The sequence below is a fragment of the Physeter macrocephalus genome, chromosome 14 (genome assembly GCF_002837175.3).
Source record: "Physeter macrocephalus isolate SW-GA chromosome 14, ASM283717v5, whole genome shotgun sequence".
NCBI lineage: Eukaryota > Metazoa > Chordata > Mammalia > Artiodactyla > Physeteridae > Physeter > Physeter macrocephalus.
Genome location: NC_041227.1, coordinates 43928848 through 43954488, shown reverse-complemented (window position 1 = coordinate 43954488; position 25641 = coordinate 43928848). Strand labels below are relative to the sequence as shown.

Here is a 25641-nt window from a genome sequence, read left to right as displayed (position 1 = left end):
TGGGACAAACTGAGAGAGTGGCATGGACATATATACACTACCAAATGTAAAATAGATAGCTAGTGGGAAGCAGCCGCATAGCACGGGGAGATCAGCTAGGTGCTTTGTGACCGCCTACAGGGGTGGCATACGGAGGGTGGGAGGGAGACGCAAGACAGAGGAGGTATGGGAATATATGTATATGTATAACTGATTCACTTTGTTATAAAGCAGAAACTAACACACCATTGTAAAGTAATTATACTCCAATAAAGATGTTAAATAAATAAATAAATAAATAAAAAGAGGATACTTTTAAGGTTGAAATCTCAGTCATATATTCACTGTATAACAATCCCTCTCAAAAAACTGCAACCAGTTTAGATGTCTTCTCTGACTAAAAAAAAAAAAAAAAAACTTTATAAATTGAAGGTGGGCAAGCAGAAAGAAAACTTAGCATGAGAATTTAAGGGCTGTTTAGTGATGCACAGCTAAAAACATCACCATACTTTATACGATGTTACCACCAATAAACAAAATGTTCAAGCTGACTCCATCCGGGAGCCTTCCCGTCTGTGGCCGGCGCATACCTGCAGCATAGCCTGGGCCCCAGCCTTCACGCTCTTATTCTCCTCTTCGGTCACACACCCTCTGCTCACAGCACTCGTGAAGGAATAAGTTCGTCCCCAACTGGAAGATCGCTTGTGACCAGAACTTTCAGACGAGGTCTTTAGAAAATAACAATCGGTCAGCAGAGTGGGGAGAAGCACATGTTGTGTATTTAGTTGCTTACGCTCACCAGAATTCGTGAGATTACAGGTTCTAGAAGGCAAGTCTCTTTTCTATTGTGTTCATCATTCTACCTCCATCACCTAAAATGGTGCTTAGCACTTAGTATGTGCTGAATAGATAACATTTGTCCAATGACCCAGTGAACATGACTGTTGATTTGTTTTGACCTCATGACTAGTTATTAAGATGACTTCACCGATATTGAAAAATCAAATTAGGGAATTAATATAGATATTTAAAAGTGTAACCTTTGGTTACAAGTTTGGTTTTTTTTTAAATTAATTAATTAATTTATTTATTTATTTTTGGCTGTTGTTGGGTTCGTTTCTGTGCGAGGGCTTTCTCTAGTTGCGGCGAGCGGGGGCTGCTCTTCATCGCGGTGCGCGGGCCTCTCACTGTCGCGGCCTCTCTTGTTGCGGAGCACAGGCTACAGACGCGCAGGCTCAGTAGTTGTGGCTCACGGGCCCAGTTGCTCCGCGGCATGTGGGATCCTCCCAGACCAGGGCTCGAACCCATGTCCCCTGCATTGGCAGGCAGATTCTCAACCACTGCGCCACCAGGGAAGCCCCCCAAGTATTTTTTAATGTTTGGTGTTAATTGCCATGACAAACAGCCACTTTTAGAAATAATTCTCAGACTAGATGTCAAAATAGCATGCCAGAAATATAAATACGACCTAAGTTTCTTTTTGTGCGTCAAGTAGAGGCCCACTCGCACCTGTGGCTTTATCTAACATGGAATGAAAGGTCCATCCTGATAGCACCCCTCTCTGAGAACAGCACCCAGCCCTGAAGTGAGGCTCACTTCACTTATTAATATTGTGTGTCACATTGGACTGTTGCTGGTATGTGTGTCACATTGGACTGTTGCTTAATATTGTGTGTCACATTGGACTGTTGCTGGTATGGCAACTGTACAAGGAAAGTCTGCCAAAACATTCTAAATTTAGTTAAGTGAATATTACTTATTTAAGCATATCAATGATACGGCAGTGACATTTTTAGTCTCATACAGAGATGTGCAAAGTATATTGGCTTATTCAAAGACTCTCAGGCAGTAGTGAATAAAGAAGCTGCCATGCACATGTGGCCAAGCCTGAGCTTAGGATGTGGCAGAGGACCTTGAACAGAGAACAGAAGCAGCCTCCCTGAGGCAGGCGCTCATGGACCTCAGCAACCCGAGAGCAACAGAGCTGACAACAAAGAGGTGGCCTGACTGCGACCCTTGACTGAGCAGAATACTTTGCTTTATATTTTAATATAGATGCTCCCAACTCAAGCAATAAGTGATAAAATATTACCTGCTTGTTATCAGCCTCTGAAAATCCTAATTTTTCAGCATCTTCTTGGGCAACTTCTTTTATGTCTGGTTCCTCCATGAACACAGGTTTGTCCTGGAGGATCCACTTTCTGTACACTTGAACTACTTTTCTGGTTACAGCTATGTCACAGGAAGGCAGCAAAAATGCCTAAAATGATAAGAGAAAGTCCCTTTAACACAAGCTCAGGTCACCAAAGAGCCCAACAGACATTTTCAACACCCATCACCAATCTCAGACTTTCCTTTGAAACAGACTACACAGGGCCACATGTTCCTGTGCACACCAAACTTACCTGAGGAAAAAAGACAATTGTGTTTACGGCAGTTGCTTCAATTGGGCCAACTGTGTAATTGGGCCAGAAAACAAAATGCAATTTTTTTTCCCACAAAATAACCAAAATGCATACCTATAGAGATATATTAATTGGCTGTATGAACAATAATAACTGTACAACTGAGAACTTTTCCCCACAAATGAGAAATAGATGATGAGATGGTAGAGATTATAGTACAGCCAGTTGTCATGTCTCTTCCCAAGTTCACATTCAGTGACGCTGTGTTGGTAACTTGAATTGGCCATAGTGGGAGTAGTGGCAACACAGAAGTTGGCAAATGTTACCAACCAGGGCTTTTGTTTTCTTTCTTTTGTCCTTTTTTGCCTTTCCCTTTCCTTTCCTTTCTCTTTCTTCCTTTCCCTTCCTTCCTTCTTTCCTCCTTCCTTCCCTCCCTTCCTTTTTTGAGAGTCAGTTGTCCAACTGGCCAGTTGTAGCATTATGCATACTTATGTGAACTTTTCAACATTAAAGAATACCCTTACACATCTGCACATAGAATTTTTGTTTAAGGTGATCAAAATCCAAACATAGACAACTATGTAACCCAAATTCAATATTACCTTCCTCCCAGAAAGCAAATATAAACCCCTCTGGAGGAAAATAAAATCATAGTAAAACCAAAATTATTTGCACAGTCTGATTAATATGATATATAGCACATTAATAAAAAAAATCAGAAATGTGAGAAAAGACGCCAACATTAATTAAATCACATTAAAAATGGATAATAATTTAAACATATAAGAGATCTAGGTAAAGTATCAGAAAAAGATGTATATGAAATTGAAAAATAAAATAACCCAAATTAAAAGCCCAGTGTAAATGGCTGACAATAGGATGGATGTAGCTGAAGAGTAAACTGGAAAAAAAAATCCGATGAAAATATACAGAATGAAGCACAGAGAGACAAAGGATGGCTCCATCAGAAGAGAGGTGAGAGAGAACGCAATGCAAAAGTTATCCTTTCCATGGCTGGAGATGCGGAAGGAAAGAATGAGTCAAAAGCAGCAGAAACAATATCTGAAGATACAATGGCTGAGAATTCTACCCAAAATGATAAAACATATCAAGCCACAGATCCAAGAATCACAAAGAAACACAAGCAGGATACATTCAAAGTATATTACACTAAGACTGCTGAAAACCAAAGACAATCTGAAAATCTTAAAAGGAGCCAGGGGGAAAAAAGACACATTTCTTCCAAAGGAATAACCACATGACTTAGCATAACTTCTCAAAGAAACAATGAAAGCCAAAAACCCATGGAACAAAATATTCAATGTGCAGAAAGAAAACAGCTGCCAAAGTAGAATCTGACATCCATAAAGAAATATTTCAAAAATAAAAGCAAAACAAAGACATTTTCAGATAAGAAAATGAGAAAATTTTTACCAAGAGACCTAATCTAAGGGAAATACTAAAAGTTATTCTTTAAGCAGAAGGAAAATAATTCCAGGTCAGAGATTTGGGAAGAAATAAAGTGCAACAAAAATGGTAATTATTTGGATAAATCTAAATGAATAATATATATATATGAATAAAAAGAATAAAACTGGATAAAATAATTATAGAGTTATGAAAAAGATGATATATATGTATATGTATATATATATTTGTGTATATATAATACATATTATATATTCATAATATGGCATTAAATGGCATACACATACATAACAGTGGTATATAAACTGAGAAGGAGTAAATGGAACTAAAATGCATACCGAGAAGTAAAAGTTGAAATTAATGCTAGATTTTAAGTTAGGGATGCATACTGTTAATGCTTAAAATATTACAAATGAGTGTAAAAATACTTATCTAGAGGAGAAAAATAGGATGCTAAATGTAATCAGTCTGAAAAAATTAAGACAGAAAGTAGAAAGTAAGATAGTAGATGTAAAAATTATAGCAGTTGTTACATTAAATGTAAATGCAATAATGCTCCAATCAAAAGATGGAGATTATCAGGTTGGATTTTTAAAACTATTAAAAAGACCACGTGCCATTTATAAGAGGACATCCAAAACATATGAAAAGGGGACATTGAAAGCAAAAAGTCAGAAAAAGACTACCATGAAAATACTAACCAAAAGAAAACTGGAGAGCTATATTCAGAACAGGCAAGAACAACTTTGAGGCAAAAAAAAAAAAAAAAAAAAGGCATTACTAGAGAAAAAGAAAGTTCTTAATGATAAAAGATTCAATTCAAAGGAACATATAATAATTCTAAATCTGTATTGCAACTAAGAATTTTACTTAGTAAAATTCATATTCATATATATCAAATACTGATAAACTGTGAACATAGACAAATCCACAGTCAGAGTAGGATATTTCTCAGCTGAGAAAACAGCAGACAAAAATAACAAGGATAGAAGAGAGCTGAACATATACATCAGACCTTCTCACTCTCTTCCACGTCTCAACCTCTCATACCCTTCCTCTCTTTGTCTCTCCAAGGTGCATTCAGGATAATTTCTTCAGACCTGTCATCAAATGCATTCCCCCTTCAGCTGTATCTAATCTGCTATTAAACCTACCCATTGAAGTTTTCCTTTAATATTTCAATTATTACATTTTTTTCATCATTAGAAGTTCTATTTTCTTCCTATTCATATCTGCTTAGTCATCTGCTATGGTTTCTTGTTTTCTGCAAACATTTTCAAGCTTGCCTTTTATTTCTTTAAACGTGTTAAACATATTCATTCTAAAGTCTCAATTGTATAACTGAAATCCTTGTGAAGTTTTCTTGCCTCTTCTGATTTGTTTGTCTAGAAAAGTTTTGATGTATAAATTCCTAAGAGGAAGAAAGTGACCTGAAATTATTATACCCAGCTAAACTACTGTTCATGTGCAAAGGCAAAAAGAAAACATTACCCATCACAAAAGGACTCAAGGTAGATAAACAACAAGGATTTACTGTATAGCACAGGGAACTACATTCAGTATCTTGTATTGATAATAACCTATAATAGAAAAGAATCTGAAAAAGAATATATATATCTTCTGTATTCTATATCCTATATTATGTATGTCATATATATTCTATATTCCATATTCTATGTGTTATATTATATATGTTATATTCTATATGTTATATTCTATATTCTATATATGTGATATATATATATATATATATAACTGAGTCACTTTGCTGTATACCTGAAACTAACACAATATTGTAAATCAACTATAGTTCAATAAATAAATAAGTAGGACTCAGGGAACAGAGCTGCCAATATACCTTCTTGAAAACACTACTCAGTGACAAAATGAGACCAACGAAGAAGTCAATCAAAGCAAGTATTTTAGGGCTGTGGACACCAGGAGGAATGAATCTGTCAAAATACAGAACCAAGATTAAATACCTCTGCCCATCAGGATTCCAAAATCAACTGCAAATGTAAATTTATAATATAACGAATATATATATATATTCGTTATATTATAAATTTATAATATAATGCATATTTTTATATTCATTATATTATAAATTTATAATATAATGAAACCAGCAGATGGGGAGAAGAGGCTCAAAAAAATACAAGGCTGCTAAGCTCTTCACGTTTTATAACAAGAAATCAAGTGCCACCTAACATTAAAACATGCAGGTAAAAAGTGATTCCAATATTTTAATGCTATTATAATCTTTTTATTACAGACATGTCTCCTAGCAATTAATATTTCTTGTGGTAAAGGAATATTTACTGGAATTTCAACAATTCCTTCAGGTTTGCTGTCTTTTCTTCTGTTAAATTCAGGTAAAAATAAAATTCAGAACTACTCATTAAAACTGCATTAAAGATTCGTTCAGAATTAAAGGTTCCATTGTCATAAAACTATTCTGCGGTCCCCCACCCCAACCCTGCCACTTCCACACACTTGTCGTGTCCCCTGCCTTCACCTTGGTCAGCCTCTGTCTGATGCGCCTGTTTCTGTCCACGGCTGCCTGCCTGCCTGTCCACCCATCCCTGCCGGCCAAATTCTACCTCTGTCTGCCCGTCTACCTGCACCTACCCAGCTGTCTGGCTACACCTTCCTGCTTATCTCTACCTCTGCTGGCTGGCCAGTCTGCACCTTCCTGTCTGTTCTACGCCTGCCTGCCAGTTTATGTCTATCAGCTCATCTGTAAGCCCTCCTGTCTAACTGTCCACCAGGCTGCTTCCTGTCTGTTCATATCCTGTCTCACCCTGTCCTCTCTGCTGGTCTCTCATGCTGCCAGGCCAGCAGCCATCTATACACACAGAGAAATACCTAGAATGATGCTCTTCTAACACTGGTAACAGTTACCTGGATGGCAGTGTTTGAGTGATTTGTTTTTGGCTTTCTCCACTATACTTGTATCTATAGAAGGATACTATCTTTATCTAATGAATTCATCTTTTCTTTTAATAAAATTGAAGTTGCTCTTTAAAATAAAACCAAACTACCAACAAAACAACCTAGTGAACAAACATCCTTTAGAGCAGTACTTTCATTTCAGATCATAACCTAAGTAAGACATTTTCCATAAGGATATATGCATTTGTGTATGTAGTATACACAAGAGTAAGTCAGAAGTTTCACAAAGAAATACTAATTCTTACAATATGCACTGTGCTGTGAATTTTTTTGGTCTGTTCTATTTTACTCTATTTCATTAATTTTTTTAAAAAGATACTGGCTCTTGACCCACTACATTGATTTCATGACCAACAAATGATCACACAAGGTAGCCTGAAAAATAGCAGTTAGGAGACAAGTTTCTGGTGGAGTGACCCAGGGATCAGAACCGCCCTCCTGACGCACTCCACCTGCCCAGCCTGCCTGCTGGAGACTGCCTTGAACCTTGCCAAACCTCATCTCCCTCAGGAACCGTCTATGGCCACCGCCTACAACTCATTGAACCATCCAGTCTGAGGTGACTGCTCCGTCAGCCCCGCCCTGAGCCTCCCAGCCCCCAGTGGTCCTCGTGGGCCTTTGTTCCCACATCATGCGTGTGGACATCTGACCTGCCTCTTGCGCTATTCTCTGTTACGTACACACACAACTTAACTCCACACTGAAAACGTGCACTTCTTGAATGAATGCACATTTTTAAACTTTGACAGCCTTTAGGCTTAGTCTCTGAAGAATTTAAAATTTAAAAATTAATTATTATAAAAGAAGTCACATTTTGTCTTCCATAAAAGAAAACTTCATCACTGACCAAGAGAGGGCAATAAAATGCAATGTTCAAACCCATGCCCCTTTTCCCAAATGTCTCTATTTCAGTATTTTAACGATGCATAATAATCATATTTGAAATTTCACATAAGCTTTCAAATTATATTCGATTAAGAATAATTATAAAATGTAAACGTTTTTGAATTTCATGATACAAAGATGGCTCATAACTTCAGGCATAAGTAGTCTGCAGTTACCTCAATGATGCAGTTTCTACTTCAAAACTGAATTTACACTGGATTTAGGATTTTGATTGAATCTAGAACTTAGAACACACTGTTGCCAGGGGTGGAATGCCAATAATGGATGCAAATGGAACTATGTGTATATTAAATAAATAAATAAATAAATAACACAATATAGGTAGAACCACATCAATTTAGCACTTGTCTCTTGTGCAAAATTTAAAAGCTTTGTTAATGATATCTGATTTTAAGTATTTGTATCCAAGGGTTTAAAACACTACTATAGATCAGGATCAGCAAACTAGGATCCACAATGCAAATCCAGCCTGCCACTTAATTTTTGTAAGTAAGGTTTTACAGGAAAACAGCCATGCTTGCTTGTTCCATGTTGTCCATGGCCACTTTCTCACCATTTTCTTAAGTAGAAATTTTTTATTGACTAAAATACAAAATACAGTAAAATCTCTAAACTGCTGTGGACTGTGCTGGGACTGTCACTCTTGGTGGATGTTTCTTTCCTGTAAGTCTCAGAGATCCTCACGGATCTCGCCTCCGTGGGAAGCTCTTGGCGGTGCACGTGCATCGCTCATGTGTGAAGAGGCTCCTCCTCTTCTCCCCCCAACAGGTTTCTGCCATCTGAGGGCCTCCCCCTCTGCTCGGGGCACAGACTGAACCACCATCCCCTCATCACACACAAGCTCTCCATTTCCCGGGGCACCTGTTCCAAGACACAGGTGGCCAATGGCTGCTCCCATGTGCCGGGCCATTGTCTCACCCAATCAAGGCCCTGCTTCCTATGTCCGAAGCTGCAGCTGAGGGTTTCTGCCCAGCAGCACTACTGCCTTGTAGGCACACGTGTCACGGGTGGGGGGTTGGGGGGATGCTGTCCTGTGCACCATAGATGCTTAAAATCATCCAGGCTCCCTCCCACTAGATGCCAGTAGCAGCACCTCCCTCCCCACTGTGACAGTCACACATGCGTCCAGTCACACACATGTCCAGACAATGAATCAGCTGCAGCGGTGGGCAGGCTGCTCAGGGCTGCTCTGACCTCTCCAGCATCCTCCCTTGCTGCACCTGTTTTCTTGTCTGCACTTCTGCTCACCCCGACACCTTCTCACCCACCAGTTTCCACCAAAGGTCTATGATTTCAATGTCTTGGCCTTGGCTCCTTTCCTTCCTCTGAATCCCCTCCCTAGCCTCCTTTTTCCCCTCAGGCCAAAAATACCTCTACTAGAGGTGCCTGCCATATGCCTCTGTGGGCAAAGTCCAACTGTGCAGGAACCTGCAGCTCGTGAGCTCCTACAGCCCAGGAACAATCCAGCCTCGGGCCGTCTCGGCTGTGCTCACGTACCGTGGTGGTTCAGTGCCACGGGGTTTCCGGAGCAGCTTTCTCCCCATCTCTCCCTGGGTTTAAAGTTTGTTATGGAAACACAAGGTATTTGCAGGATGATTTTGTTCAAATATAAAATCTTCCCACCCCATGTAGGAATTTTACAAAAACCAAAGTCATAAAAACAAAATTAAAAATTACCAAAAAGCCCAAATCACACCCCTCCACATGACACATTAAATGCGGGATTAGAGAAATCATTATGGAGTTGTGTGATGGAGCCCAACTTGTCGATTATATCTCTTGGAGTATTATGAGTGAAAGAACAAGAACAAAAACCTCTTCAGCTTCGTGACCACACACACACACACACACACACACACACACACACACTCACCTGGCGGAACACTTCGTTCACGAAGTTGACGTAGCCACGCGTGGACAGGAGGATGCGCTGTACCATCTCGTACACGGCGCGGTGCTCCTCCTCAACGCCACAGACGCTGCAGCTGCTGAGCCGGCGCTCGGACAGGGTGCCGCTGTCCGAGTGGCTTCTGTCCTGCTCGGTCGCCCCGCCGCCGTCCAGCTCTGGCGCCCGCTCCGGCACCGCACCTCCACCCCCGACGGTCTGCAAGAAAGGCACCCACTCCTGAGTGATCCTCCCAGACTCCAGAACACCTGGCAAGACTGAAGGCTTGCCTTGTTTTCAGGGACTCCGGTTACCATGCACTTGAAGAGCAGCTGAAACGCAGCCCTGCTCGGAGCACAAGGCACTCCAGGAACTGTACTTACCCACTTTCTAATTCACCAACTAAGTTATTTTAATGGGAAAAGTACGGCAGGGAGGGAGGCTGCGAAATGTTATCAGCCTAAAACGTTTGGTTTATATCTGTAAAATCACAGAATAAACTAATGTGTAAATGAATTTATATTATCATTACCTCTGGTCTCCACCCTTCGGCACTTAATCTACGGTCACAGAGATTTGAAACTTTGGTGGATTTTTTGCAGCCACAGTGCTGGGAAGCTTCATCTGAGTCACATGAGTAATTGACACCTTGATCGGAGGAGTGTCAATATCTTTAAAGGGTATTTTATGAGAAGGACCTTGATCTGAGTTTTATATTCAGAATCTCGGATCAAACTTAACTAAAATATTTACAAAACTTTAAATATTTAGAGGCTTTAGGAGCACAAAGAAATAAAATAATCTATGTAATCATTCACAAAGTTTAATGTTTTTCGCTCTCATTTCCCCCAGAATTAAAGATTTCCTCCAAACACAACATACATGTAATTTTGCTTCAATCTTTGTAAATTACAGTAGTATTCTTTTGTGTCAAAATTATATAACCCAGGGCTTCCCTGGTGGTGCAGTGGTTGAGAGTCCGCCTGCCGATGCAGGGAACACGGGTTCGTGTCCCGGTACGAGAAGATCCCACATGCCACGGAGCACCTAGGCCCGTGAGCCATGGCCGCTGAGCCTGCGTGTCCGGAGCCTGTACTCCTCAACGGGAGAGGCCACAACAGTGAGAGGCCCGCGTACTGTTAAAAAAAAAAAAAAAAAAAAAAAAAAAAAAGGAGATATTAATCGGGAGAGGCCACAGCAGTGAGAAGCCCGCGTACCCCAAAAAAAAAAAAAAAAAAAAAATATATATATATATATATATATATATATATATAACCCAAATACCACTAAAATTCTACCTACTGTGAATATTTTTTACAAGAAGTGACAAGAAATGAGTAGTACAAAATAACTTCAGTAACTACCAAGGATAGTTTGAAAGCAAAGCAGATATCCAAATAATAATCTTTAGAGAAAATTAATAGAAAATTATATTGATAGTAATTTTTCTCTTCATGCCTGGGATATTAAGCCTGTGTGGCTTATCAAAGGCACTGCCACACTGTGCAGTGAGCTACCCTATAGAAATTATTTCATCTTTTTGATGGATCAACTACCTTGCAGAGAAAAATAAAATTTTACTCATTTTTACTGATATACATACATTTTTAATCTGTAAAGCATGGAGGTTGGATTAAATCTAATGTCCTTTATGGCTTAATAAACTGTGACTTTTTGATCAATAACTTTCATTTTCCCAACAGGCCAAAAAAAAAAAAAGTACACACATACTTACATAGAAAATTTTAAATGGCCACAAATTCTTTGGCACTCCCTCTGCAGAAGGGGGAAATCTGTGTCCCCTCCTTTGGATCCCCACGGGCTGGGGGACAGAGTTAACCAGCAGAACGGAAGGGTGGAGGGGACCTGTGCCTTCTCGGGCCCCGGGCCCAGGAGGCTGACCACTCCCGCTTGGCATCTCTGTGAACTTTTGCTCTCAGAGCCCTAAGAGGCCAGGGAAGAAGTCCAACTGCCTTGCTAGAGGGGCTACGTGGAAAGGAGGCCCAGTAGAGCCCAGCCTTCCAGCTGCACCCACCAGAGTAACAGGCACGGGAATGAAGTCATCCTGGACCCTCCGGACCAACCAGCCATTGACCACCGCCCACTGACCTCAGCTAATGCCACATGAAGCACACAAATTGTCCAACCAAATCCCACCCAAATTCCTGACCCAAAAAGGGAAATAAGTAATATGATTAAAGGGTTGTTGTTTTAAGCCACTCCATTTTGAGGTCATTAGATAACGAATTACATAACACAGCAATTAGATAACTAAAATCATGTACGTAAAGAATTATGTTTAAAGGCACCAAATTGTTTTTAAAAAGTGAGCTCTGTGATCCAAACAGAACATAATGATAACATAGATGAATTTCCCATCATGCCATAAATTGAAAACTACTTCTCTTGATAAAACAGTGCTTTTCTCAGCCTCCTCTAGTTCACACCAGCAAAAGGCTGCTTTCCAAAAACATCTGTATGATTTAACAGATGTTTATAATTATAGTAAGTGATGAGAGTGGAAACAAACTGGTAATTCAAGTTTATTCATTTCTTGCCTCTTTTCTGAAGATTAACAATAAGAGCATGAATACGAATTAACTACAGAGAGAGGTCCATTTCCTGCCCACTACAATCAAGCTGGAATTCTCAACTATAATTTAGTATTAGTTGATTCCGGTGGTAAATATAAAGATGCTTTTTACCTCTTTGCCATATGATGAAGGCTTAGCCAGTGAAACAGACATATCTGCTTGGACTAGGTCTGTGCTGTCAGGGCTCAGGAAATTGCATGCTACAGGCTGCCACTTAATCCCTCCCCTCCCCACCCTGGTTTCCTCCCAACCCATGGCTCATACCGAGACCTGCTCACCCTCAGGGTCAGGCCAGATGAGGACACCCACAAAGCAGGTGTGAACGAGGATGCAGATGCCGTTCTGCTGGTGATGCCTGATGCCACTCAATTCCCCGTCATGATTTGCCCACGGGGTTGGAAGCAGCCTACGCTTGCCTTGATAGAAGTAAGAACACAGAGCACTAGAGTGGTAGTCAACAGACAAGTGGGTCTGGGTGATACACAAGCTTCCCCAGGGGTGCCAAGTTGTGTGATTCATCTTTTCTAACTGTTCACCCCTTAAGATACAACAATTTCGGGAAACCCACAGCCCGTGAATCATTATTGAAGGGCTGGCTCAGAATTAGTAAAAGTGGTACTTTAACACTGTAACTAAAGAGTTATCATACAAATAAGTGTGATCAACTGTCTTAGTATCACACACTTTTTTTCATTCCCTCATGGACTTCTTTGGGTTTTAATGCTCAGTTAATGTGCTACTGAAATTTTAAAATCACTACTCCACTTTCTCTAATACATGCTGAAGTACTTCTATATCACACAAAAATGAATTACCAAGGAATAAATAATAGTTCACTGAAAACACTTTCGGCCGAGATGAAGCACCAAGAATGTTCAGGTTTGAAAGGGGAATTCGCGGTCATTGTTGCCAACACGGTACCAGATTTCCAGGCAACCGTATGCTCGCTCTCCCATGAATGATGCCACCAAACAAGAATATCTGTCAAACCAGATTCTCCGAGGGCTAAGTGAGCTAATTCCTTTCCTCCCTGGTGAAAAATACTGTCAAAGTTGTTAGTTCTAGATCAAAAGGAAGTAAATTCACTTTGGAAAAACACACACACAAAAACCCCCATACGTGACCTTTAACACAGTAATAGTGGCAAACGTGTGAACTCTATTTGGAAGCAGTATTTAAAATATTGTTTTAAAGGCCTTTTACAAGAGCAGAACATTCTTTGAAAAGAGATTCTGGATCACCTGACTTAGACAGTGATGTTCACTTTACACGGGTAAAATTATATTAAACTTGAAACTCCAAACAAAAACTTTCAGGAGATAAATACAATTACATGTGCTTTTATTCCTGCAACTCCATTTCCAAAATTTAATATCCAGTTGTTTAAACTGCTTTTTCTCCTGTATGATGTAAATGAGGAGCAGAACATACGGTAGACACACGTGAGGTGAGAGGGAGAACAGAATTGTAAGGCAGAAACGGAAACACAAGGAGGTAGGTCGGCTGAATAATGACCGAGATGTCCACGCGCCCGGAATCCCGGAACCTTTGACCGCGCTGCCTTACGTGGCAGAAGGGACTGAGCAGATGTGACTAAATTAAGGATGCTGAGATAGGGAGAGGACCCTGAATTACTTGGGTGGTCCCAATGTGACCACAAGGATCCACAAGGAGGCAGGAGGAGCAGACACAGAGAAGGTGATATGAAGATGGAAACAGAGGGAGAAATGATGTGCTGAGGGGTGGTGAGCTGGGGAATGCAGCAGCCTCCGGAGGCCAGGTAAGGCAAGAGCATGGACCCCCTCCCCGCCCCAGAACCTCCAGAGGGAACACAGAGCTGCCCACACCTTGATTTTAGCCCACTGAGACCGATTTTGGCTTTCTGGCTTCCAGAGCTATAAGATAATACATTTGTGGTGATTAGCTATAGCAGCAGTAGGAAACTAACACAACAACTGACTGCAAGGTGTATTAACAGCCTGGACCACGGCAGTGGCCATGTCTGGGCATGGCCACCTTCAGGGCACAGTAGCCGTGGGCCTGGATGGTGTCTGCCCAGCATCCCTTCCCCCCTCACCGAACCCCAGTGCTCTGCGCCTCACCCCCCGCATGCAGCGCACCTGCCTCACAGGAAGCTGACCCCCCCGCACCAGGAGAGCCTCCTGCTTCCTGGAAGCTGGTCGCCGCCCCCCGGGCTGTTCACACCCCCGGATCTGAGCCAATCAGCAACTTATTCTTGTCCTCAGAGCGCACAGGTAACCTGAATTGTTCCCCAAAGACAAAAGGGAAGGGCTCTGCACTTCTGGACTGTCTGTAAACATTAACTGGGAAAGCAGGGCCCCAGCTGCTGCTGCAACCTTCAGGCAGGAGCGGAGGGAAAGGGCAAAGGAGAGAACAAGGGAGAGGGCGGGCGCCAGCCACAGCCTCGGCCAGCCTCACCTCAAGCTGCTCTTTTATGAGATTGAGACATTTCTTTTATGGATATGACAGTTTGAGTTGTGGTGCCTTCTTCCTGTTAGGGTGATAAAACTCTCCTAACCGATTCAGGAGGTCAGAACCTTATGACACTTTTAGCTGTATAATAAAAGGAAATGAGTCACAAGTGTGCAGAGTCAACAGGGAAAAACTTAGAACCTGGAAGCAGTGGTTAATTTGCTAGTCTTGCTACTTCTCATCCTCCAAATGTATTTTTCAAGAATGAGCAACTTATTTTCAATAAATACAGGTGATGATTTTCTGAAATTTTGAAACTAGGCAGGAAAAAATTACATCCTTTCTACGACAGCGTTTTAAATTGCCTGCATAACCACATTAAGACGCCATGAAAAATTTATCAGAGTGTGACTGAGTTTCTTCTATTTCCTACAGATTTTGTTCTACCTGAGGATTTTTAGTTTTTGTCTACCTGATGGGTGAATAAAGGCCTCTCATCGTGGCTCAGAACTAACTGTGTTTTCCTGGCTGCTGGAGAGATCCAGGGCCATTTTTATTTCCTCTTCTGTGAATTGCCTTTCACCTCCTTTGTCCATTTTCAGTTAACTTATTTGTCTTCATGTCTATTCATAGGTGCTCTTTATACAGCAGAGACTACGAACAGTCATGATGTGACCAATGCTTTTCACAGTCTATTGCTTGGGCCTGGCTTTATGTTACCTTTTGACATTAGAAATCTTTTTCTATTTTTTTAAAATAAAGTCAAACCTCGATTAGTCTTTTGTTTGTGGGTTTCATCTCTACCAAAGGTGGTCTCCCACTTCCCAAATTTATACATTCTCCTAGATTTTTTCCTAAGTTCGTTATCACTTTGTTTTTATATTTAGACCTTAAGTCAACTTAGGCCTTAAACCAATGTGACCAAGTGCTTATGTACGTGATATGAGGTGAGACTCTGAGAAAGGGACAGACCGAGGGACAGACAGACAGTTTCCTCTGGCTTCCAGCACTGCAGATTTCATTAGATATTTGGTGCTAATCTCAGTGTCATTCCTTTGAAATAACTGCAGTTCCTGTTTAGACGTCTGTAGCATTTTTCCTTAATCCCTGAAAGTTAAATGTCTGTTTAGGTTGGTGTCTGTTTTGCTAATTCTTCCTGGGGCTCAAAGGCCCTTTCAGTTTAAGGCATGACTTTTTTTTTTAGCTTAGGTAAACTTTTCTTACTGTTCGTTCAATTATTACTTCTCATTCTTTTCTCCTTCTCTCCTCACAATATCTGCAAGGTAGGTCTGCACCTAAGGTTGTTATCTATTAGTTTCTATTTCCATCTCTGATTTTTTTATCAGTGTTGTGGGATATTTCGTCAGAAAACCAATTTTTTCTCAGCAGTGATCATTACCATTTTGAGTTTACCTACTAAATTTTTAAATTCAGAAACTGAAGGTTTTTTAAAACTTTCTTTTAGCGAGTCTTGTTGTTCTTATTACAGAGCCTGTGCTCTGGACCGGCTCGGTGCTCTGCCATCAGGGTACCGAGTGCCCCTCGGGGAGTGCACCCTCCAGCCCAGGCCGACATCACACATCTGGGAACTGCAGAGCATCAGCCAACCTGCACTAAGTGGACCACACTTCCTGCCCCTGTTCTTGGCGCCAGTGAAACAAAGCACACGAAACCATGACTCCTCCACGCAGCAGCCTCTCTGACTTCCACAAGTGGTCCTGCTCTGCCTGCACAAAGGCCCGAAGCCACACAGCCTTCCGGGAAAGCCCCACGTGTCTGACCAATGCCACTGAGAGAGGGAAGGCCCCCGCAGCCCCCAGGTGAGAAGAGGGCTTCACCCAGGCCTCAGGGAGACACAGCCCTCTCTTCTGGGGACCCCACAGTGGCTTAACAACCACCCAAAATCCTGAGCTGCTGACCCACCCCTTCCCTCCCTGATATCCCAGAGGGCACCTGGCAGTCTCAGGGGTCCTCTCCATGGACCACCTCACAATTCCTGAGGAACTTGCTGGGGCTGGGAGGAGCAAGGCAAGAGAGGCCCTCGGCTTCATGCTCAAGGTCACTGGGGCCCGAGTGAAGCAGGGGAGGTGAGAGGGAGCCAGGAGTGCACAGGTCAGCCACCTGCTCAGAAGGCCTCCCTCGGCCCCAGGGTCGCCTTGTCATGGCAACACCAACAGAGCACGGAGAGTGCTTCCAACTCACGGCTTCCTCTGAAACCTCAGCAGTACAGACAGAGGAGCCAGTAAATCGAGTCCCTATGACCAACAACCTGTGAGAGCCAATAACCCTCATAGTCAATTACTTTGGTGTTAGTATAGGTTATGACACCAGAATCGAAAGATAAAAACGTGATGAATGACATACCTGAATGATTTTGGGCAACACATCAACTCCATTCTTAGTGTTTTGTGTTGCAGTTAGATACTTTTTTTCCAAAAAGAAAGTCACGATCCACTTAATAAAAACGACGCGAGCTGCCATGTAAGGGGTTTTTGTGCTGTAAGTGTTCTCACTGTCTCGAGTTGTAGCAACATACACGGGCTTTGGTCTCAAGTGGGGGATGTCTGCAAGACAAAAGAACACATGATCAGGTTAGTGAGTCTTAACATCATGTAACCCCTACAAATGTTTCACTTTCTAATTAAATAGACATATATCTGGTTGTTTAAACAGCAGATGAGATTTAAAAACCCAAGTGATTAAAAATGGCATCTTCTGGTAGGCTCATCTCTGGGTCTGCCTTGCAGTCTGACCAACACAGGGTGGTGGTTGCTATTATCTACATACAGCTGTATACAGCTGTGGAAAAACAAAGGTCATAACTCTTTTTAACGAATTTGAGAAATTACATGAGATTATAATAGTGAAAATCTTTTCACATATAACTAATTTAATTTTATGACTAGAATAGACGTAAAAGCATATATAGACATTTTTTATTGCATTAGGTATTTTATCATCTAACGTTACACTGATCAAATCTACTAATCTTTAGTTTTATATCCTTTTCCCTTTAGATGCATCCAGAGACATAGAATTAGTATAATTTACTTTATGTCTAAAAGAATTCAGACAGTCATGTTTTATCTTGGAGATATCAGACACCACCATTTCCAAAGAATTAATATGAAGTCCACTTCTCATTCTTTAAATACCATAATTAATATGAAAATGATATGGTATTGAATCTGAGATACCATTTGCTGTAAGTTCAACTCTCTTACTGAAATACCTGCGGCAGAAAAGATCTCAGCAAATCCCTTTTAATCTAAGGATAGTAACAGTACACCATGTTTTCTACAATGAAATGGAGGACTTATAAAATCAGAAACAATTTTTGAAAAAAGTACCCACAAATATATAGCTAACAAAATACATACCCTGGTACCACTAAAAGTCAGCACTTCTACCACTTTCCAAGTGAGCCGAGCTTCAGCTGCTTCTCCTTTTGCCCAGGTGTGTGGGTGAACACACAGACACCCAAAGATAACTGAATTAGCTGTCCACACTCCCCAGATGCATTAACGGCTGTTGTGACCTTTTCTCTTCCAAAACTGTTCTTGGTCATTTATTTGAACTATTTTCACTCATTTTAAAATAATAGGGAGAGAAAGATTTGTCCGCCACCCCACTCCCTCCGCCACCACTGCAAGGGATGCTTCTGTCCTATGCGTCCTCACCTCTTATAGAAGGAAAACCCTGGAAGCTAAATTAGAAATCCCCTTACGTTTCCTATCTCTCGGGGGCTCACCGTCCCTCGGGTCCCCAGTCACCCAAACATCTGTCCCTCCGTTAGAAGCTGTGAGTCGCACCTGCTGGATGAAGGATCCAGTGCTGAAAAAGCCATACTGAGGGCAGCTCTGTGGCCTGTGCTGGCCTCATCCCTGGGCAAGGTCTGGGGTCTCCACACCCCACCATCCGTAAGAGTATACTTCAGGAAATTCAGGCTTTTTTTACATTAAAAAATTTATTAAATGTAATTACACCAAAAATACCATGATACGTATCAAATTACTTCTAAGTACAGGAGCCACAGATTCCCTTTATTGCTATGAACTGAGGTAAATCTTAGTTTGTACAAATAGTTAAAATCATTCATTAGGAAACTGTAAACTTCTTACAACAAAGTTACCATTAAACATGAGCAAGAATGATTATTTTATTTAAAAATAATCAAAGGCCACTTTGGAAGAGGCGGGACACACAGCCCACTCAGTACTTACCAAGCACAGGCTTGTAGATGTTCGTTAACTTGGTAAATGATGGAAACAAATGAGGAAGGTAATACTTTCTAAACAATGTAAAAAGAAATTTAAAACCAGTCTCTTGATTCTCCTTGTGCTTCCACTCCAGGCTTGCGGCCTTCAGATAACACATGGGAAAAAAATATATATGGTTACATTTCAGGTTAATGAATACTCAACTGAAATGCTGCTATGTTATTAAAATCCCTATCCTAAATAAAAAACGTGAGAAATAGCAGTGACAATTATGTAATAACATCTTAAAACTCAAAAGATGACAAGAAGGGATACTTCAAAACAACACAGTAACTAGGTTAAAAACAGCATTTTTACCGGATAGTCAAGAAAAAAAAACAATGATACCATATCTTTTTAAACTTGTCCTACTACATCATGCCCATATTTTTTTCTACATGTTCTCTGTAATGATTTAATGATCTTTGTGCCCTTAAAATGTTCTGTCAGAAGTAATCAGGTGTTTTTTTTTAATTCAAAAAAGGCCATTTACAATAAACAAGAATTAAGGAAACAATCCCTTGCAAGAATTTTATCCAATGTTACCTACATGCAAAATCATTATCAAAATGCAAAGCTATGGAATCTTGGAAAGGGCATGAAAAGCAAATCCATAGGCTACATGTATAACTGAATCACTTTGCTGTACACCTGAAACTAACACAGTATTGTAAAGCAACTGTATTTCAATTAAAAAAAAGAGCAATCCACAGGCTGGGGTAAACCTGGCCTGCCAGCCCAGCTACAGATTAAGTTTAACCCTTTCACAGTGTCGAGACAGTTTCCCCCTCAAATAATCAGCGCAGCATCCCCCAGTGGGAGCACTGCAAATAGCTCTCCCGCAGGGAGAGGCCCACACAGGCCAGGAGCCCAGATGGTGACGGCGGTGGGGGTGGGGGTCCTCCCACGACTGAGAGAAACGTGGAGTGAACAGGCCCTTAGAGAATGCCTGCCAGTGGCCGTCACGCTTGTGAGACCACAGCGCACTCTAGAGCAGAGCTTCCCGACACCTTCCTGACTCGACCCCCCCAGGGCACCTGTGGTCCAGGGAGGAGGGGCCGTGGCCAACCTAGGGCAGAGGGGCCCACGTCTCCCACCTGTCAGAAGCCCCCCGGGGTGAGGCAAGGGAGAAGCTCTGCTCCAAGGACCCACCCACCCAACAGGCCGAGGGTGGGAGGGGGCAGGCGGACACGCACACACAATCCTGCACACAGTGGAGGGGGGTCACCTCCACCCTCTACCAATCCTTCCTCTGATGGGGTCCCAGGGGCTACAGGACTCATCCGAGGTCACACGTCTAGAATGAAACCCAAGTCCCCCAGCACATCCGGGTTCTGGCTACTCTGCTGCTCTCCTGGGACGGATGGAAAGCCCGACCCAACCACTCCTGACAGATGGGGCTGAGAGGCGTGCAGGAGGGGCCGCACAGCTAGGACATGGGGCTCCCCGACGGCGACAGAACCCAGGCCAAGTGCTCAGGATGTGGGAGTCTTGTGCCTGCGGTGCTGCTAAAGGAATCGGGGAGAGGAGAGCACACAAGGTCGCCCCGCAGGACACGGTGGGCAGAAAGGGCAGCGAGAAACACAGTCTCCTAGAGAAAGGTGGAAAGGAGGAAAGGATACGAGGGGAAGCCGGCGGAAGCATCACAGGAGGAGAGACCCTGACAAAGAAGGGGGTCCCCTGGAATCACCCGGAAGGTCAAGGACGACAAACACTCAAGCGTCCTTCTCTGGACCTGACACTAGAACCCTGTGCATCCTGGGCCCCTGATTTCACGGTGACGGGGCAGAGGCAGGCGACAGCGGGTGTCAAAGGCCCACTGGGTGAGGAAGCGGACATGGCAGAGATGACACATCAACAAACCAGGTTGTGACGGGAAGGACAGAGCCTGGACGACACCCCCAGAGGAGCTCAGGGACTAGGGACGTGTTTGCTGAGAGAAAAGAAGCAGTAGCTTTTTCCAAACCTCATCACTGTTCAGAAATACAGACCAAGAGACATAAATGCCCTAGTTTGGTTCTGTATTCAGCTGGTAAATTTCAGAGAAAGGACCATGCACCATAAAGCAGGCCGTGCTGACGGCAGGATGAGATCATCCCACGGGTTTCCTTCAGGACCCCTGCCCGCTCTGCCCAATCATTCCGGACCCGCCCGGTCAGCCTCGGGCTTGCTCCTCCCCCATCCCGTCTCACCAGCACAGAGAACGGGGGCAGGAAAGGAGCAAACAGACAAAAATCATCAGATACTCTGAGATAACAGAAATACCTATACTGGTCTCTGCCCCTGGCTCCTGGCACAGAGGCCCTATCACCCTGGTCACTTCTAAGTGACAAGAGCTCTAGGCAACTCTGAACGGGCTCCTGGACGGGGCTGGTCACCAGGAGGACAAGCCTCGGTCTGAAGCTTGGAATTTTCAACCTCTCCCCGCCCCCTGGCCATTGTTCCAGAGGCGGGAGCGGGGCTGGAAATGGAGTTAATAATTGATCATGTCCCCGTGAAGCTGCTGCCAGAAAAATCCCAACAGCCTGGATTTCAGGGAGTGTCCAGGCTGAACACATGGACACTCCAGGAGGGGGACGCACCCCCATCCACAGGGACAGAAGCCCCTGCGCCCAGGACGCCCCCAGATCTCACCCTGTGTGTGTCTTCATCCGGCTGTTCATCCGTGTCCTTTATCATATCCTTTCATAAACTGGTAAATGGAAATCAATGTTTCCTGGAGTTCTGTGAGCCAGAATGAACTGAACCTGAGGAGTGAGTCATGTGAACCTCTGATTTGTAGGCAGACTGGACAGAAGTCGTGGGCAACCTGGGGACCGACTCCCTGCGGCTGGCATCTGAGGGGGTGCGGGCACATTAGAGGACTGAGTCCCCTCCTCTGAACCTGAGGCCACCTCCAGGTACAGAGTGTCGGAAGTGAGTTAAATCGTAAGACATCCGGCTAGCGTCGCAGAGAATTACTAGGTGATTCAAATCCCACACGTTTGGTGAGCAGAAGTGTCATAAGTGAAGTGTTCTGTATGAATAATATGAAACCATATGAAAGTAAAGGAGACAGATGGAGGACGGAATTGCATCCTTTTCGCACACATACACACACACACACACACACACACACACACACACACACACACTAGTATGTAGGCCTGGTCTCTGCTGAAGTGTCCTGGCATGCATTCTATGTTTAGTGAAATACCAAATAAAATCACCTCAAAGAAAAAGCAAAAATATAAAATATGAACAAAGAGGAAGAAAAGAAGCAATGTTTTCTCTTTCCTACTGAGAATACAACCATCACTGAATTATCCACGATTTTGCTCATACCTGAGTAACCATATATTTCAACAGTATTTGAAGAAAAAAGCATGTTTGGTCCTCAGTGATCTTTTCCCCTGATATGGCTGGCAGGAGTGGCGTGATTTCTTCTGGATATATCTTTGCTGCAGAGTGGAAAATAAGGAAACCTCTTTCACCAAAGTTACATTTCAAACAGCGCTTTGAAAAATGGCCTCTATTAAAATACATGTACCTCACTTTGCTGTACAGCAGAAACTAGCACAACATTGTAAATCAACTACACTCCAATAAAAATTTCAAAAAAATAAAATAAAATATATGTACCAACCACTGGAACTGCTCACACTTCAGGCCAGGCCCATCTGACACAGGGGACAGATGTCCATGAAGCCACCTCCCTCACTGGACCATTCTTTTCCCTTTCACATTCTGGCCAGCCCAAGATCAAATACCTGTCACTGGGTAATAAAGTGATAGGCAGTAATAAATCAGTGGCCCTAACGGGCAAGTTCCTTGAAAACTCACTGGGCACAAATGGCTGGCATTAATAGTCTGGTGAGGCCACCACTGTCCTTCCATGAAGGCTGCATGAAAATACACAGCTGGCAAGAAAGAGCCTGGGGGAGCAGATGAACGCCCACTTATAGAACAATCGCGATGAGGGCAACAGGCAGCAGTTTGGGAGGCGGATTTAAATCTCATTAACAGCAACAAAAGCACTCACTCCGGACGTACCATGTGTCTCTGCTCCTGCCAACAGCCGTCCCCTCCCTTCCGTTCCTGTTTCCACCACTCCAGTAAATTTCTCCGGTCATCATTTCATATAAAACAGGCTCCAACTCTGTCAGTTCTAATGTTTGTAAGAATCTACTGTGAGTACGAAACACGACTACCCATCTATGAAACCAAGGTTTCTATTCAGGAAAAGGACAGACCAAGGAATTCCTCAACGCAACTTGGAGGGTTGTTTCCACCTGTAAGATGTGCCACCATCGCTCACCGTCAGCTGCGCTGGGGCCAGGATTGATGAGTGTCTCCAGTGTACAGGGCCCCCTGGACGACATGATGGCTGGGAAACCGGGCACCAGGCAAGCAAAGATCAGCACCTGCTCTTCTGCACAGTTTGTCTGAAGTGCTTGAAGCCACAGGAGAAACAGCCTGATTCCTTCACATCTTATCTAAAAACAATATCAAAGGCAACAAAAGTAAATACGTACATGTATTTGTAGAAATGCATTGCAATGTAGCATTGGTTCTGGGGGAAAATAAACTAGAAGCTAAAAGCATTACTGAAGTCCTGCACCAAGTCCCTCCCTGAGTGACCAGAAAGCAAGGGCAATGCCACCCAGCACGAGGGCCAGAGTGCCTGAGTTCCAGTGCAGCCTCAGCCACTTTCTAGCTTTAGCTGTGAGCCGTGGAGGACCACTTAACTCCTCTGTGCCTCGGCGCCCCCATCTGTAAAACAGGGATGATAACAGAGTTCACCACAAAGTGCTGATATGGGGTGAGGGAGTTAGAACTGCCCAGCTCACATAAGTGCTACCTAAGCATTTCCTATTAGCAGTATTTCATTCTTTATGGCAACAGCACCCATACCATCAACGCGTGAATACTCATGAAAACAATGCAAAGAGAATCATCCTCCAAACTTACACTGTGCTTTGGATAGAATTTTTGTCATGTCACTACATTATGCACACGTATGATGTTCTTGAAAATCAGAACACTTAGAGCTGAATAGGACCCTGAAGACCTGGCTCCCCTGTCTGTGTCCCTACTCTATTCTCTCCTACCCTTTGCCATGCTCCAAATCGTTGGCATCACCGGTAGAAAATATCAATATAGGCAGATGTGCCCTTTTTCCTCCTCTGCACTTACTTTCAACTTCCCATTCCTAGAATTCATAAACACAGGTAACTCCATTTTTATATTCCTAAATGGCTGGGAAGATGATGTCAATAAAAGAGGTTAAATAAGCAAAGGAGATGAAAAAATGTCAGACGCAGCTGAAAGATGTAGTGAGCTCCAAATACAGACAACTGAGGGGCTGCCTGATCTCCTTTCAGTGACACCAAAGTGGTGCTGATTCCTCCACAGCAAGTGTTCAAGCCAAGCCCCAGGCTCTGCAGAAAAGGTAAGAGGAGGAGGAGAGACAGGAAGGAAGGGAGGGAGGGAGGGAGGGAGGGAGGGAGGGAGGGAGGGAGGGAGAGAGGGAGAGAGGGAGAGAGGGAGAGAGAAAAGCTTGGCTGACCCCCCAGAGAAGTCAAATACACCAAGACAGATACCCCATCAACACTGATCCCATGATACCCTTCCATACATGCCCTGGACTCAGCACTGCTCTGCTCTGCTCAGCCATTCACACCTGCCCAGCAGGTAAGATGAGTAGTGACAATGCTGAATACATAATGCTATTCAGCACCCAACAAAAAATGACAGGGCTCTATGTATATCTAACCAAATTATATCAAATTTAACAAGAGAAAATTTTCTGCATACTTCGATCACAAATCTCCAATTTTTTATGTTAACTGCATTAAGATAATTAAATATAAATAAGTCCAATGATAAACAGAAGATAACAAGCTGGTAAGTTTTAGCTATAAGACCATTAATTAAAATAGGAGGGACAAAATATGGAACAATCATGAAACTAGGGACAGCTCATCTCTTTTTTTCCAACAGGTAAGAGAGAGTGAACCTAACCAGTTTGAGTGGCTAGGATTGTTTAAACTGATATAAAACCAAAAATGTATTAGCTTATTAAAGGCATACACATAAATTAAATAGCTATGAAGTGAATTATCTTCCATAAAACATACATCCCAGGCTGGCTTCTTTTGCCACTTATGTTTTAGGGTCATCTTATTCCAGCATCAAATGGTATACTTTTACAAAGGCACATCCATTTTAAAATAAGCCAATTTTAACCTAAATTACAAGATCAATCTGCTGTAAATAAACATTCAAGAGTAAGCCTCTGCTGCTCTTCTTCCCCACAAGCATTCTCAAAAATAGCAAAAAATAATTGAGAGACAACTATAATTTTTAACAACAAGATTACTGGGGTGAACAGAATCAGGCACATTAGCTCTGAAGCTTAGGGAGGATCTGGTTCAACTTCTCTTTTCTGATGATAAAGCTGAAGCAGTCAGCACCTCGCCGGTGGTTCTGTACATGGCAGAAATGAAATTAGAACGCAGGATTCCAAACTCCGAATGCCAAGCCACTTTCTCCTAATAATGTTTAAAATGTCTAGCACAATAAATTATGATGTAAGTATAAAAACTCTAACAATATTGTCATATCATTTCTCAATTAAAATAAAAATTAAGTTAAATGGCTTTTAAAGATTTTTTTTTCAAAATGGCCTAATTTTGTCATTTTATGGCATGAATAAGTTTAAGAGTAATGAAAAAAGCCATTATACTTTCATCTAAAATAAATACCTTAATAGAATTTCCAGTGTGTAGAAGCTTCTTTAACGTTGAGCCTGAAAG

The 25641-nt window shown here is 42.5% G+C and overlaps 1 protein-coding gene across 7 annotated transcripts in view; it reads right to left on the bottom strand.

Annotated features, from left to right (window-relative positions):
* RALGAPA2 (Ral GTPase activating protein catalytic subunit alpha 2) overlaps positions 1–25641 on the bottom strand; it is a 285791-nt gene that overhangs the window by 201650 nt on the left and 58500 nt on the right. For all 7 annotated transcript variants that reach the window (XM_055090831.1, XM_055090833.1, XM_055090834.1 and 4 more), the window contains exons 5-12: positions 25591–25634; positions 23142–23319; positions 22169–22284; positions 18809–18947; positions 16950–17149; positions 9547–9777; positions 2072–2239; positions 570–707 (exon numbers count right to left, since the gene is read on the bottom strand). In XM_055090831.1, coding sequence (XP_054946806.1) covers positions 570–707; positions 2072–2239; positions 9547–9777; positions 16950–17149; positions 18809–18947; positions 22169–22284; positions 23142–23319; positions 25591–25634 — 1214 coding nt within the window. The remainder of the gene's footprint in view (positions 1–569; positions 708–2071; positions 2240–9546; positions 9778–16949; positions 17150–18808; positions 18948–22168; positions 22285–23141; positions 23320–25590; positions 25635–25641) is intronic.